Genomic DNA, 15,506 nt, shown 5'->3' with positions numbered 1-15,506 from the left:
AGGACGAAGTCTACAAGATTGTATTACTTTGTACTGTGATTGGGCAAATTATATTTTTAACTACAACTGATTTTCCTTACAAGCAACAAAAACATTATGGAATAAAGATATGGAAAAGTGAGTGTAAGAACTAGAAGATCATTAAGAGATCTCTGCAAGATATATGGTTATCTAATTTATGCAATATTCTCACAACCCACTTCTGCTGAATAAACACTATTACTTTCAATGCACTGCCCCCAGAACACTGTTCTATAAAACAAGGAGTGAAAATATGCAAAATAAGTCAAAATCTTTATCTTTAGTTCAGCACAATGAGAAAGGCTTTTATAAACAAAAGATGCTGAACTGTGCTACTTAGCTAATTTTTCTGTGTGCTGATCTATTTTCACTTGCTATCCAGATATCTGTAGTGTTTCATTTAGCATGTGACCATTCATATCTATTTCAAATTCTAGCATGCCTTTTGCTTGTCTGAAACTGAATTCTGTGGGACTTAAAACTGTTTGCTATGAAACTGATGTGACCTGTGCTTTGCAAGATCATATATCCAAGTTAAAAATGAAAGTGGGTTCAGTAGTGCTTCTTGTGGGACCTCACATGTTCTGATCCCTCATTCTGAGACTAGCTTCATTCCTGATATTGGTAGCACCATTTACACTTAGAGTAATCATCATAGAAAGAGCAACATAAACACACATAAGTAAACCAAAAATGTAAATATGCAGGATTAAAGGTATCTTATTAAAAGCAGGTATGTAAGGAGATCAAATATATCTTCTCTCAATAAGTGTCACAAATAGCTTCCAGCCTGCATTTCTTATATTATTATTAAGCATATAGTATTTTTTGAGACATTGGGTTTGGAAGCAGTAAGGAGAGATTTGACCCTTAAGTTTCAATCAACATGTTTGCTGGAAACAATAAATACATCACAATGTATAAATATTATTTTGACATTTGCAAGACACAACAAACATAAATAAAATGTACAGGATGTGGCACTTAAATACGGACAAATTTCAATTTGAATTTCCCGCCATATTGCAGATCTGCCGGAGGTGCAATTGGCATTCATGAAAGCCATACGCATTCAGTAAAGTCAGAACCTCAAAATAGCCAAGAAGCAATGAACAAGTGCGGAGTAAAACTGAAGAGCCGCAATTATTGAAAGCCTTCATGCCGAGTGTTCGCCCAAGGAAACAGTTCGATTCTTTGGGTACCTGAGATAAACTGTTTATGATACTTTGCCAAAGTACAATTCTTTGGAGAAGTCTGAGGACGGTTCCACTAACCCGGCATGGAAACCTCATTTGAAGAAACGTGTGTCACAAACTGCGGCACTCATCGAAAAGGCTTAGGCACTGATTTCAGGGGACCCAAGGATATCGCTGAGGAAATTAGTGTCAGTAATGAATGTCAGCAAGCGGACAATGCGTCGGAAGGCAGAGGAGGACCCCATACAAGCCATTTAGTCCAAAACTGGCTCTCAGATAATACTGACATGTTCAGATCGAAGGAGTTCTTGCCCTCGAATAGCCCAGATTTGAGCCCTTCAATTACTATGTTTGGAGCATAGTTGACTCACCCTACGTCGCATCTCTATGCACTGCTATTGAAGCAGCATTCGTGAATATGGACAGGGCTGTAGTGTTGTTTCAAAGAGTGTGTCCAATCACTTCAAAAAAGATTGGAGGCAGTCATCATGGCTGAAGGGAATTACATCAAATAATATACTCTTTAAAGATACCACTACTTATATATAAAAAGATTTTCATTTTCATTGGTATTTTGTTTTAATATATTTGATTTTTAAGAAAAAAACGTCTCCGAATTTCATCCAATGTTTACGCTCCTTACACCAAGCGAGGCGTTGTTTAGCATTTACCATCGTGATGTGTGGCTTATGAGCAACCGTTCAGCCATGAAATCCAAGTTTTCTCACCTCCCACCTAACTTTAATAGTACTTGCAGTGGATCCTGATGCAGTTTGGAATTCTTGTGTGGTAGTCTGGATAGATGTCTACCTATTACACATTATGTCCCTCTTCAACTGTCAGCAGTCTCTGTCCGTCAACAGACGAAGTCAGCCTGTATGCTTTTGAGTTGTAAGTGTCCCTTCACATTTCCACTTCACTATCATATTGGAAACACTGGACCTAGGGGTGCTTAGGGGTATGGAAATCTCACGTACAGACGTATGACACAAGCGACATGCTATCACCTGACCACGTTCGAAGTCCACGAGTTCTGGGGAGTGCCCCATTCTGCTTCTCACAAAATCTAATGACTACTGAGGATGCTGATATGGAGTACCTGGCAGAAGGAGGCAGCACAATGTACCTAATGTGAAAAACTTATGATTATTAAGGGTGTCCAGATACTTTTGATCACAAGGTGTATACAACTGTGTCATTAACAAAGTTCCTGTGGTTGTAATGAATTGCCTGTAAAGTAATACAATATGTAACATTAATAGCAGTGGTCATCACACTTCTTAGGGCACATATCAAATTACTACTGTGAATGTACACGATTATGTACAGACCTTTTTTGTCAAAAGTCCTCAGTACAGTTACATATCTTGCCAAATATTCCACACAAAAGGATCCCTCCTCCTCCATCATTATACTACAGGCATTACATTATAGTGTCTCATTTTGTCCCCACAAATGTGTTTAGCTACACATAAACATTACATGTAACAGCAATTCCGATGTATTATCCTAGTTATTCTTTGACTTTTGAGATGTAGATTATCCCATGCTTCTAATCACCACGACTCTTACATTCTAATATTTTTAAGTTGATCTGTGTGTGTTATATGTGGAAATACATGTGTGGTTCTATCTGATGTCCACATATTTGGTGACCCTGACATGATAGCACTACAGCACAATTGGGCTGGTTTCAGCATTCTACAATGTACCGCAACATGAACGTCTGTCACTTCCACACTAGCCATCCCACACTCGTTCTCACATGAAAATGGAAAACTCGCTGGTCACCACAGAACCAGTTGTGAGCAGTGCAATTACAAGGGTTAGTATTAAGCCTTCGCTGTTCTGGCCAAGTATTGTAGTTCGCGCAACTTGAAAGCCAGTTCATCCTTGTGCAGATCTCAGCAGATGAAATGAAATACAGTTAACTGGTCGCATCAGTTACAGAGGACCTAACCACATAAGTGCAGGATATTCTAGCTGCACTGCCAGACACGAATCAATGTGTCAATCAAGAATGCAGTGGTGACATGCTTCTGACAGTCAGAGGTGAAGCGACTAGAGAAGCTTTCGTGGACCGAGGAGCTCAGCGACTGCACACTGTCACAACTTTTATGCCATTTGCGCGCACTGGCAAGCAATGCAGTGAGCGGCGACATGCTGCACAGTATTTGGTAGTCCCAATTACCCTCAGACACCCAAAAAATTTGACAATGTGCACAGGTGACTAAATGCATTGGCGCAGACAGCGGACTGGATCGCTGAGATGTATCCTGCACAACATATAAACACTGACGCTATGACAGAACTTGCCTGCAGTGGCACTAGCATTGCTACAGTCATAATTAGCAGAACTTACCACGCAGGTAGCCACATTACAAACAGTACACACCAGCCAGCAACTGCACCGCCAGACATCATGACCTCACACCCCCTCACCATTGGCACCAAGTATCTACTGATATCACAAGACATTCGGCAACTGCACATGGAACTTTACAGCACCATGCAAGTGAAAACATGAAGCGGAAACCATAGTAACAACAGATACATCTATCAGTAGTACACATTGACTTTTTGTTACAGACCGCAACACAAAATTACAATACCTAGTAGAAACGGGGCAGAAGTGTCAGTATACCTGGCAACTCGTCTACCATGTCAGAGCTATGGTCAGGTCATATTATTGTTTAAACTCGGATTATGCCATACATTTGAGCAGCAGTTCACAGTAGCTGATATATCACAACCTGTCACTGGCGCCGATTTCTTATCCTTTTGTGATACGGTGCCTGACCTACGACGCCAGCAGCTGATCGATTCAACCACAAACCTGAATACTCTAGGGACAGTGTGTTGTGTCACGCCAATCATGGTACATATGGTCGCAAGAAGTACACCATAAACATGACAACTACAAGACCTACATAAAATCGAGCATCAGTCGCCTGCTCTCCCACCGACCACACCAGGCTCAAGAACTCACATTTGGCCTAGATGTCTGATGTCAGGGAAGTTGAAAATTGGGAAGCAGGGCGGCAAAGTTTCGAATAGTAGCTAGGCAGCCTCAATTGATGTGGTACCTAACAAAAACACGGATGACATCCATGTGCCGATTACCGTCAGCTCAATGTGAGGAACATCCCAGATCAGTACCCAGTGCCACACCAGGTATTGATTCGAGTACTTCCAGTGTTCATAATAAGACAGTATTTTCCCCCATTGACCTGACCCGGGCATACTATCATGTCCCTGTTGCTGCAGAAGATATTCCCAAAACATTCATGACAATACAGTTCGTCCTATTTGAGTTCACTAGGATGCCCTTTGGTTGGTGCAATGCAGCTCAGATGTTCCCCCATTTCAAGGATGAGATCACCAGGGACTCAGATTTCTGTTATGTCTACATATATGGCATATTGTGGTATGTGCATCAGAAGAAGAACATTTACAGCATCTGGGACAGGTATTTGATTGCTTATGTCCACAAGGCTTGGTAATTAATCCTTCAAAGTGTACTTTCGGAGCAAGGAAAGTGCAGTTTCTTGCTTACACGAAAGATGTGCATGCTATTCAACCACCACAGAGTAAGGTAGAAGCCATAAGCAAGTACCCTCGCCCCATTACAATCAGAGAGCACGCCATTTTTATCAAAGATTCATATACAATCATACATTGATAACTGCTCCGCTGAATGACCATCTTAAGGGCACACCAAAGTCAAACGACAGGGTGCATTTGACAAGCGAGGTGCATGACGCTTTTAATGCTTTAAAAGCAGAAATTAAGAAATTAGAGGAGCTGCACATCTGGCACACCTAGTGGTGCATGCTCCACTTGTGCTTAAGGTTGACGCCTCATCTAACACTGTTGGTGCTGTGCAGCAATAGCAGATCAAGCATTGTTGGTAGCCCATTGCATTCTCCAGTCACAAATTGTCACCTTCGCAGCAATGATGGCCAATCTACAACTGCGAATTATATGCCGCCTACACCACAATAGTTCAGGCATTTATTAGAAGGCCAATGGTTCATTACTTATACAGATCACAAGCTATTAATTTGTGCTTTCACTGTAAAACAGAAGGAAGAATTGCAGAGGCAGCTACGCCAACTAGATTACATTAGCCAATTCATTGTCTGAATTGTGCATGTACAAAAGAAGCTGAATGTGCCAGCGGACACACTCTCAGGTGCGAAGGTTGTGAAGGCTACAGCAGACACATGCTCATGTGTCAAAGCTGTAGCAGCTGCCACTGATTTTGATGCCCTCGCATGGGCGAACCAACAAGACAAGGAGTTCTGCAATTAATTGAAACAACCGGGAGGATTGAAGTTGCAACACATTGCAACACCTTAAGCAAATGTATTATATTGTGACATATCTGGACTCGACACACATAAATCTGTGCAGCAAGAATTTTGAATACAAGCAATTGCATAAGTACACAATCTGGCATATCCAGGAGTAGGAGGCACTCTCAGACAGGTCAAGCAAAGTTTTCTCTGGCTTGGACTGCATGCAGATTGCTGAACATTTGCCAAGCGATGCATAGTGTGTCAGACGAACAAGTTCACACAGCATATCAGGGCATTGTTAGGTGCATTTCTACTTCTGAATCAACGTTCCGAACATGTGAATGCCATAGGCCCGCTCACAGTCTCAGAAGACAATAGTTATTGTCTCACAGTTGTGGACCAATTCACCAGTTGGCCCGAAGCATTCCCCATGAAAGATATCACAGTTGAAACCATAGTGCAAACTACTTCTTCTTCTTCTTCTTCTTCTTCTTCTTTTTCTTCTTTTTTTTGTGGATAGAGCAACAGATTCGGTGTGCCACTGCGAATAATCATTGACCAAGGGTGGCAATTTCAGGCTTATCTTTTTAAAGCATTAGCTACATAGCTACATTATTATGCACAAAGCGTTCAGGCACCACAGGCTATCCTGCATCAAATAGCAAAATTAGGTGTCTGCATCTACAACTAAAAGCAACTCTGCAATGTCAGGCAATGCCGAATTGTATGGAGGCACAACCTACTGTACTCCTTCGTCTATGGGCATCACTCAAAAGTGATGTGAAGTCTTTGGCAGCAGAATTAGTATATGGGCAAATGCTACATCTGGCTGAAGAATTCTTGCACAGCACAGAAGACGATACAATCGCTGTATCAGACTTTACTACCAGATTATGGGAGCATATACACCAGCTCAGACCAACAGCACCCAGAATAGAAGTCATTTTAGAAGACACTCATTTTGTGTTCATAGATCGACAATTGCAAACACATTTTCTTACATAATGATGCAGTATGCTAACCATTACAGGCACCATATGATGGACTGTAGGCAGTGATTAGCAGAGGCAATGACAAATTCTGAATCAGAATCAATGATGTGCCTGCCACCATCATGATGGACCAATCAAATCCACATTTTTCAATGCACTGGATACTGCAAACACCTCAGGATCCACACAAGCAAAATATGACAATAGAGTGCCAGGTAATGTTCCAGTACAGCACAATCACCAGGAGACATGATGGACACAGGTGCCTTGAAAAAGAAATAAATGCCAAAGATTGTACCTCACAACTGTTGTAGTCACTGACTCAAGCAGCATAACGTCAGCTTTCAAAAAGCAGTTGTAACAACAAACGAAGTTTAATCTACGACATTGTTAGCAATAGGGAGGGCACTCATGTAGTGTGTCATTCTGTCCCGGCAAGCACCTGTATTCAGTGATACGTAAACATTCCATGTAACTGCAAATTCCAGTGTATTTTCCTAGTTTCTCTTTGACTTGAGAGTTCTAGATTATTCCATGCTTCTCATCAAAGTGACTCTTACTTGTACATACTTGTAACTGTTCTGTATGTGTTATATGCAGAAATAAATGTTTGTTTATATCTGATGTCAACAACATCATAAAATGAAAACAGTTTAGACTCATTTAATGGTGTAACATACAACAAAAGAACTTTCTTAAACAAATTTAAATACTATCACACCATTCACAAAATAATGCACTACATACACTATAGAGTAAAGGGTCCTCTATCCAGAAAAAGTGTCCAGTCCTTCTCTTCAGCTAAAATCAGGTACCCTCATGGCCACAATATAGCTCTCGTCAGTGGTAAGTCGCAATCTCTAGTTTTCAGGTATTTATCCTCTGACAAAGAACTGACTGTATTAACAATAAGGTACCAGTGCTCAGGAGATCAACAATATACCAAAATTTATTCATGCTGCTACAAATTTTAAAAAATAAAACAAAAATGATTCCATAATCATTTTGTAGACGTGCTCTGTGCAGACTGAATAACACTATTAAAACTACACAGATAGCCAACTGCTTCACAAAACAGTGTATAAACACAAAAATTCTGATTAGTAAACAATTATCAGATGAGATTCAAGAAGAAAAGCCTGGCAGCAAATGACAAAAATTAAATCAACCCAACAGGATCAAAATTAATTAGAACAATGGGGGTGTCCAAATTTTAAACTATCTTGATTGACTTAGGAGCAAGCCCTTAAAAAAGAACTGGCCATTGCAAACTTATACCACTGCAAGAAATTCGGTAGGTATTCATATTTGTCATCATGGCCAATTCACTTACACCAATCTCGGATGACCAATTCCGGTATTTATCACCTACACCACAGATTTTCTTGCAAAACCACTCCAATCCATAAATGTATTTTCAATCAGTTTACAAAAGCTGACAAATTAAAAATCTCCCTGCTTCAGTCAGAATCAAAGCTATTATAGATATGTCAAGACTAATCAAACTTTTGTACACCTAGCAGCAAGAATACCTCATATACTGGGACCCATATATGTGCCTTTAAAGCCCTGATCCCATAAAATACCCAGGACCTAAAAGTCCCAAGGCTGCCAGAAGCAACCACTCTGAGCCAGGGCTCAGTTACATTTTCCATGGGCTCAACCAACCATTAATGATCCTAGGCATGCGCCTTGGGATTTATTCATGTCTGCCATCTTGCCTACAGCTGATGAACACTTCAAATGCTGAACCAGTACTCTAGAACTGATCACACTAGGTCTCATTGTGGCTTCCTTTATGAATGCAGTGCATTTTGACACACACTTTCCAACAAATCTGTCTTCAGTTTACCTATATATAACAAATTTTCTGCATTCTGTTGAAGTACAAGAAGTGATCAAAAAGTAACGGGAATTTTTGTTTTTCTTAAAGAATATTTTTTTTTTTTTATTCATCACCACCAACCTTGTCTCCTTCAAAGTAATCCACCTCAGATATGATACAGTGTTTTTTCCAATCTTATAAGCAGTTTGGAACTCACTTTTCATTATGGTGATCAGCTTTTCCAGCAATTCTTTTTTATTGAATCAGTAGTAGCAAAACAACGTCCTTTCAAGGTTCTCTTCAGTCTTAGGAATGGAAAGAGGTCACAGAAAGCCAAGTTTGGTGAATATAGTGGCTGAAGCAACATAATGGTTTTGTTTTTTGCCAAAAAATTACGAGGGGGAGCATTATCATGATGCAATGTCAGCAAGTGGGTTTGACAAAATTTAGGTTGTTTTCTTCAGACTGCTTCACACAAACAGTGCATAAGTTCCAGGTAGTATTCCTTATTGACCATATGACCATGACGTAGAAACTTGTGAAGCATTTTAATCAAAGAAAACAATGAGAAGAAGCTTCAAATGTGATCGAACTTGTCGAATTTTTTTCGGTATAGGCTCTGCAACAGTATCCACTGGGACAACTGGGCCTTCTTTGATGTCATACCGGTATACTCATGTTTCAACATCTGCTATTACCTTCTTTATAAGTTGTGTCATCTTCATTCAGAAATTACTGAGGAAGTCTACACAATATCAGTTTTGGTCAAAATTCAACTACATCAGAACGAACTTCGCTATTATACATTTCATGCCCAAAACATGTGCACAAATCATTTTGTATAAGTCAAAGAATAAGCCGAAAACATCAGCAACCTCTCTGACCTTGTCTTCCTCACAGTAGATTTGCCAAAAACCAGAGTAAACATTTTGAATGCAGTGCTGCTCTTTATTCGATTTTTCAAGCAAAATTCAATGCAATTACTTAGATCCATCTTTTTTTAAAGTAAAAGTTAGCCAAGCATTCGAAAACACACACAATCTTTCCCTGTCAACAATAAACTAATATTCAAAACAATTGAAAATGCTTAAAAAAATTGAAAACTGGATATGTAAAGCCCCAAAATTAAAAAAAAAATTCTAATTACTTTTTGATCACACCTCGTATATCAAATGCACTTATTCTGTATACTAGGGAACAATGTGGAACTCTACTTAAGGCATTCTCCAAATCAAGAAACAATGTCAACCTGAGTTGTTCTATCTACACCCTTCTGAACAAGATGGCTTTTACATGACTGATGCCGGCAGAAGCCATGAGGATAGCAGTTTTCTGGTCCCCAGACTCCCTCACACATGAGAATAGTATACGTTCCATAATTCTAAAAGAAATTGAAGTTAATGATTTAGGTCTATAATTTTGCTTTTTTGCTCATATATCTTTCGAATCTTCTTATATATTGGATAGACATGTGAATTAGTCCAGTCACATCATACACACTGTTGTTCCACTGACCTACGGTAAACTTGCATTAGCAGAGAAGCCAATTCCTTCAGATATTTGGAATACAATCTAATGGGCATTCCATCAGATTCTGTGCCCTTTCCTCTATCAAGCAATTTGAGCAGTTATTCAGTTTTGTGCTCACTTATTTCTGTATCTATCAACTTCCCATCCATGCAATGGTCTAACATATGAACTGAGTTATGAACATCTTTGGAGAAGAAGAATAATTCATCCATTTTATCATCTTTCATTTCAGTACCACCATGGTCAAAACCATGTGGTCAGACTATGTTCCACTAACTGATTTAAACACAAGACCTTAACTTACCAGTTTTTTGAGATCTCAAGAGGTAAGACCTTGCTTCCAACCTAATTCAATGCTTCTCACAAGCTGTCTTTCCACGTGTTTTGATTTTGTAGAGCTTTTATTTGCCAAAAAGGGTTTTGTTTCACTCGAATCTTCTATGCAGCTCTCTCTGTTTTTGTATAAACTTTTTCGAATTATTACTGAAGTGACGTGTCTTTCCCCATCACTCATTATCTTCAATTGGGCCAACTTATCTAGCACATGGACTGCAAAAATCTGAAATTCTGCCACTGATCCTCCAATTTCTTCTCCAAGCAATTAAATGTTTGTTGGTGAATGTTCAGGTAGTTTCTGGTAATTCTCCTCCTGCACTAGGGTAGCAGAAATATATTTATACCTTTCTTAACTTTTAACTGAACATCAGAGATATTTTTGAAAAATATTTTGAGTACTGTCAGAAGATTCTTCGTCCCTGCCTATAACTCTTTAAATATATGTATTTGCATCTCCTAGTTTATATAGAAGGTAGACTGAAACCTCCCCATATTGCCCGTGCATGGCCGAAGGATTAACATGCAATATTTTCCAGGTTTTCTCTGAAGTGTTCCACTACTTAGATCATGATGTAAATGGACGATAGTAACATCCAACTACTATTTCAGGTTTGCCCTTACCTTCCGACAGATTATCTTGCATTCTGCTTCAGTATTTATTTCATTAGACATTATGGAGTTTTTATGGTAATAAATGTGCTGTCACTGTTGGGGACTTGCTCAGTCTTTAGGTAGATATTCCAGTATGAACTGATTATTTCACTACTGTTGATTGTGTTTATTTGTGTTATCATCATTAGTGAGCAACAGTACCTCTGAAAACTTGCTCTGAATGCTTCTGCACCTAATTAATATCTGACTTAATTTCTTTTTGTCTGGCATACAATAATGCTTGTTCATCTTTTTAAAATCTAAATGAACTACACATGGTTCCTTAAGTACTACATCTAACTGTTTGCCCAATACACAGAAACCCTGAAAACTATTGTATGCACACTACACATACTCTTGCTACCTGAGCAGCTACTTAGGACTATTACCTATTCAGAAGGATCCTACAGTTCCCCACAACTCCCCACAATGTCAAGAAATCTACACCCAATGTCATCAATGTATAGACAGGGCCTTTGGTTTAAGTCTTTAACCCAAATCCAAATCAAATTTAACCATACAAACATAGAAGATAATAATTACAGCATTTTTATGTGATCACTATGATTTGTCACAATCATTCAAGTGTCTCACGAGCTTGCTTATTCCTCTATAATTATAGCACAACACTCTGAATATGCGGGTCAGTGTAAACTCACTGACCTCTTTAACACACACACACAAAGCATACGAAAGAGATGGTAATCATGAGCAATTTCAGGACTTCGTGCAAAATATTTCAATACTGCAAATCCAAGTTTTGAAAGTATTTCAAAAGTTAGGCTGGCAGTGTTGGAAATTGCATGGTCCCATGACAAGGAAGAGGCTTTAGATAAGAGAACCCTCTTGTGTGAATTGCTGGTTTCCATTGCCTGCGCATCAAATCTACAACTACTTCAACACTTTGCAAATCTCTCTGAGGTGGAGGTGCCAGAAAATTATGAACAGGAAAATCATTAATAGTATCGTTGACTAAATGTATTAAGTTTTTAATGAATTTTTCAAAAATAAAAAATAATAACAAACTTATTAAATCTAGGATACAACATAATATAATTACATGCAAAGCATTACTACTCACACTGTTATTGGTGTGGATCGTTACATTACTAAAACGTAACATGCCAACAGCGGTGGTACAAATGCGACCTATAGAGAAAGAAAGTGTAACTGAAATGTACCTGATAATGTGGTATGAGATGCAGTGGGTTTGTAGCTGTAGGGTCAAATGACAATACATCAGCAATGGCAAGACAGCTAAGACGAAGCCTTGATCTGCCTGTTAACAAAATCTTTGTAGGATCAAGTGTTCGACAAGCCAGTCCTGCAGAGTGTATTACTCTCAAAGCTGATGTTAACTGCATGATATAATTCCAGATTACATTTTCAGGAAGTTGTTGGCGTAATAAAGCATTCTTCTGATGACTGTATGGTCGTGGTGCTGATGGGTCTGCTGAGAAGGGATCACAGTAACCATTCACCGGTTCCACTTGTGTGAAATGCTTTACCATCATTGTCTCTGCACCAGGATGGTAATCATAAACGAATATCATTGCTGAAAAATTATAAGAGGAAATGTTTCAGTGAAGAGCTTTTTCCACATTATATACATAAAAAAAAATGAGTGTCACATAGAGGTACAGACAGATAAACAGTCCCTACTATGAAAAGTGGGAATTGTGACAGAAAAATTTTGGTTTGTACAGTTTTTCCCCAGGAGCAAACTAGAAGAAACTGGCAGAAAGAAGAAGTGATGTTAATGAAACCTTAACTAAAATCATATGCATATTTTCTCATGCATTTCACTCACCACATTAAATACCATTCAACATCCTGTTTCTGTACATATTCCAACTTCTTGCCACTATTTTCTACTTGTTTGCTATCAAAAATGAAAAACAACCTTTGGGTTCTCAAACTGTCATAAGCATGCCTGTTATTAATGGTTTCTAGCATTTAGACACTCATCAGAACTTTTTAAGATTTGAGCCTGTTGATCTGTCCAGCATTTCATAATTAATGGTGCTGCATAGAAACTTACTATGTTGGAATTAGTAAGAAGTATTGTTCACATAAAAAAAACCTCTTGCGTGAACACAACGTTTTGTTACATTTCATGCAAGCAAAACATGTCAAGATTGATAATTAGTAGAGAATTACTAATGTGTTAAGTAGTGCAGATGACCTTAACATTCATTACATTGTTATCTTAGTCTCTAAAATGTGTTTGAATTTGTAAGATAAACTACAATGAACCATAAAGCAAGTAAACTGATTGTCCATTGACATTAATATTGACTTTGGGCACAGGCATGAGTACCAGTATTTTAGAAATAAAACAGTGCTCAAACGGTTCCATTTTCAACTGTGGTAAATATGTATGGTTAAAAAATCATCCTATCTGTCAGGCAGTACTGAGTTTTCAAACTTGCCTCATCACAACAAAGGAAGAAAATTTTCAATTACTGCACTGTGACTGATGGATTACAACTATATAAACAATAATTACTGGCACACATTTATTTTTTCACTTTCAGTGTGATATATCTGGTGATCTCAGAAACTTCAAGGAACAATGTCACGTGACAAAACAGTATTTTTCAGTGTCACTACTTCATCATATTAATTTGTAGAAATAACCACAAGTAAACTGCACTTGTTTCTCTAACATCACATTCGTATTTAGTAAGTACATGCACAGCCTGACAGGCCACACAATTTACACATGTACAGAAGCAAGAACTAAAAGCTATGGGATTACATGATGTTTCTTGTGGCTTCATGATATATGCAACTCTTTTACAGTGATCATTGTCTTCCATTTGTCAGATTTCAGTTTCCCATCTGTGCAATCCTCATCATGAAGACCCTTTAAATTTCTATCATCATTAACATCTAGCATTCATCTTCTAGGTGGTCTTCCACATTCTTCTCATTCAGCTAAGTTCACTCAGAGTCTTTTGGCCATCGGTCATCATCCATTCGTTGGAGGCAACCAAACCAAGTTTATATTTTGCTTTCTATGGCATTGAGAACAGTGTCTCTATCTCCTATAATTTCCCATATTCTTCCATTTCAGATGTGTTCCATTCTGGAGATGCGACAACTTCTTATCAATAATCATCTTTCTAATTAATGGAAAATCTCATATAAAGATGTGAAACAACTACTAACAAAGAGAGAGAGGGGCTGGCCAGTACTTACCTCAGCTCAGTACAGCCGATAGAAACACAAAAAACAACCAAAAATTTTAGTTCCTAGCTTTCGCAATAAATGTTCCTTCATCAGGGAGGAGAGAGGGGAAAGAAAGGGAAGAAGGGAAAGTGGACTTAGTTACTCACAACCCAGGTTATGAAGCAACATAAGCTTCATAAGCAACATAAGCTTCATAAATCCATCCTTGCCCACTATGCTGAGTTCATGCAAGAGTTTTGTGCCTCTCTTTCACACACAGTGTATCAAGTCAGTCACTACCACAAACGAAGTTTATGTTGCAGTTATATTGTTCCACTGTTATCTATGGCTCAATGAGGAAAGACCATCAGATGTTCAATGGAATATTTATCTACAGCATGAGTCACATAAGTCATATCAGTATTAAGATTTAGTTAACATGTACTAAAACTAGTACAGAGAAATTCATTTTTTTGTCTCCCAATACAGTGACCTAATTTATGTATTCTATGATGTAATAAACTTTGAAAATCTTGCAAGTTCATAATGAAGTCTTATTTATTACAAAATACTTATCTGGATGATGGACACATATCGGATGCAAATTCTTCAGCAAGGAAAGTAACCGTGACTTTAAATCTGCATTGTAAGACATTCTATGCAAGGTTTCTACGCAATCCTTTAAAAAAATTTTCATTTACGAGGTATGATCAAAAAATTCCAGAAGATTTGTAATTCCAAGCCAATGATGTGTTGGAGCGTCATGTGGGTAGCATCCCTGCACAAGCTTGTGTAAAATGTGTAACTGCTTGAAGTTTCATTGTTGTACATCTGTTAGTTATTGTTCAGGGCTGTATTGTTTAGAATGTTGTGTGACACAGTTTGTGAATTTAGAGATGGTAGAGTTAGAGGAGCAACATGTCTGCAAGAAAACCTTTAAATAGACACACCAAATGATGCAAGAAGCCTCCTGTGACGAGTGCTTAAGCCACACTCAGTGTTATGAACAGTTCAGTTTTCTTTGACTTTGAAGGCTTAGTTCATCATGAATTCGTGCCACAGGAACACACTGTTAATTGATGATACTATCTGGACGTGTTGCGACACCTGCAAGAATAGGTGAAAAGCAAACAGCCTGCAATGTGGCAAGACAATTCATGGCACTTACATCACAATAATGCACCCGCACATTTATCCCAGTTGGTGCATGACTACTGCACAAAAAATGAATTCACTCTGCTTCCTCATCCTCCGTATCCTCCAGAACTGACCCCTGCAGAGTTTTTTATTTACAAAGTTGAAAAACCTGTTGAAAGGTTGAAGACTTGCAACAATATACGAGATAAAAGAAAATGTGCAGAAGGCATTTAGCACGACCCAGAAAGCAACACACAAAGACTGCTCGCGAAGGGGAAACAGCGTTGGGAGCAGTGTATCAATAGTAAAGGAGAGTATTTCAAAGGAGATCATGCACAAGGTA

At 38.5% G+C, this 15,506-nt stretch overlaps 1 protein-coding gene across 2 annotated transcripts in view; it reads right to left on the bottom strand.

Annotated features, from left to right (window-relative positions):
* LOC126267383 (PAN2-PAN3 deadenylation complex subunit PAN3) overlaps nucleotides 1-15,506 on the bottom strand; it is a 123,821-nt gene that overhangs the window by 44,751 nt on the left and 63,564 nt on the right. For both annotated transcript variants that reach the window (XM_049972568.1, XM_049972569.1), the window contains exon 8: nucleotides 12,034-12,407. In XM_049972568.1, the coding sequence (XP_049828525.1) occupies nucleotides 12,034-12,407 (374 nt within the window). The remainder of the gene's footprint in view (nucleotides 1-12,033; nucleotides 12,408-15,506) is intronic.

Source organism: Schistocerca gregaria, chromosome 4 (assembly GCF_023897955.1).
Source record: "Schistocerca gregaria isolate iqSchGreg1 chromosome 4, iqSchGreg1.2, whole genome shotgun sequence".
In the NCBI taxonomy this organism is placed as follows: Eukaryota; Metazoa; Arthropoda; class Insecta; order Orthoptera; family Acrididae; genus Schistocerca; species Schistocerca gregaria.
Note: the sequence above shows the minus strand (reverse complement) of the source record. Positions and strands in the feature narration are given on the sequence as shown.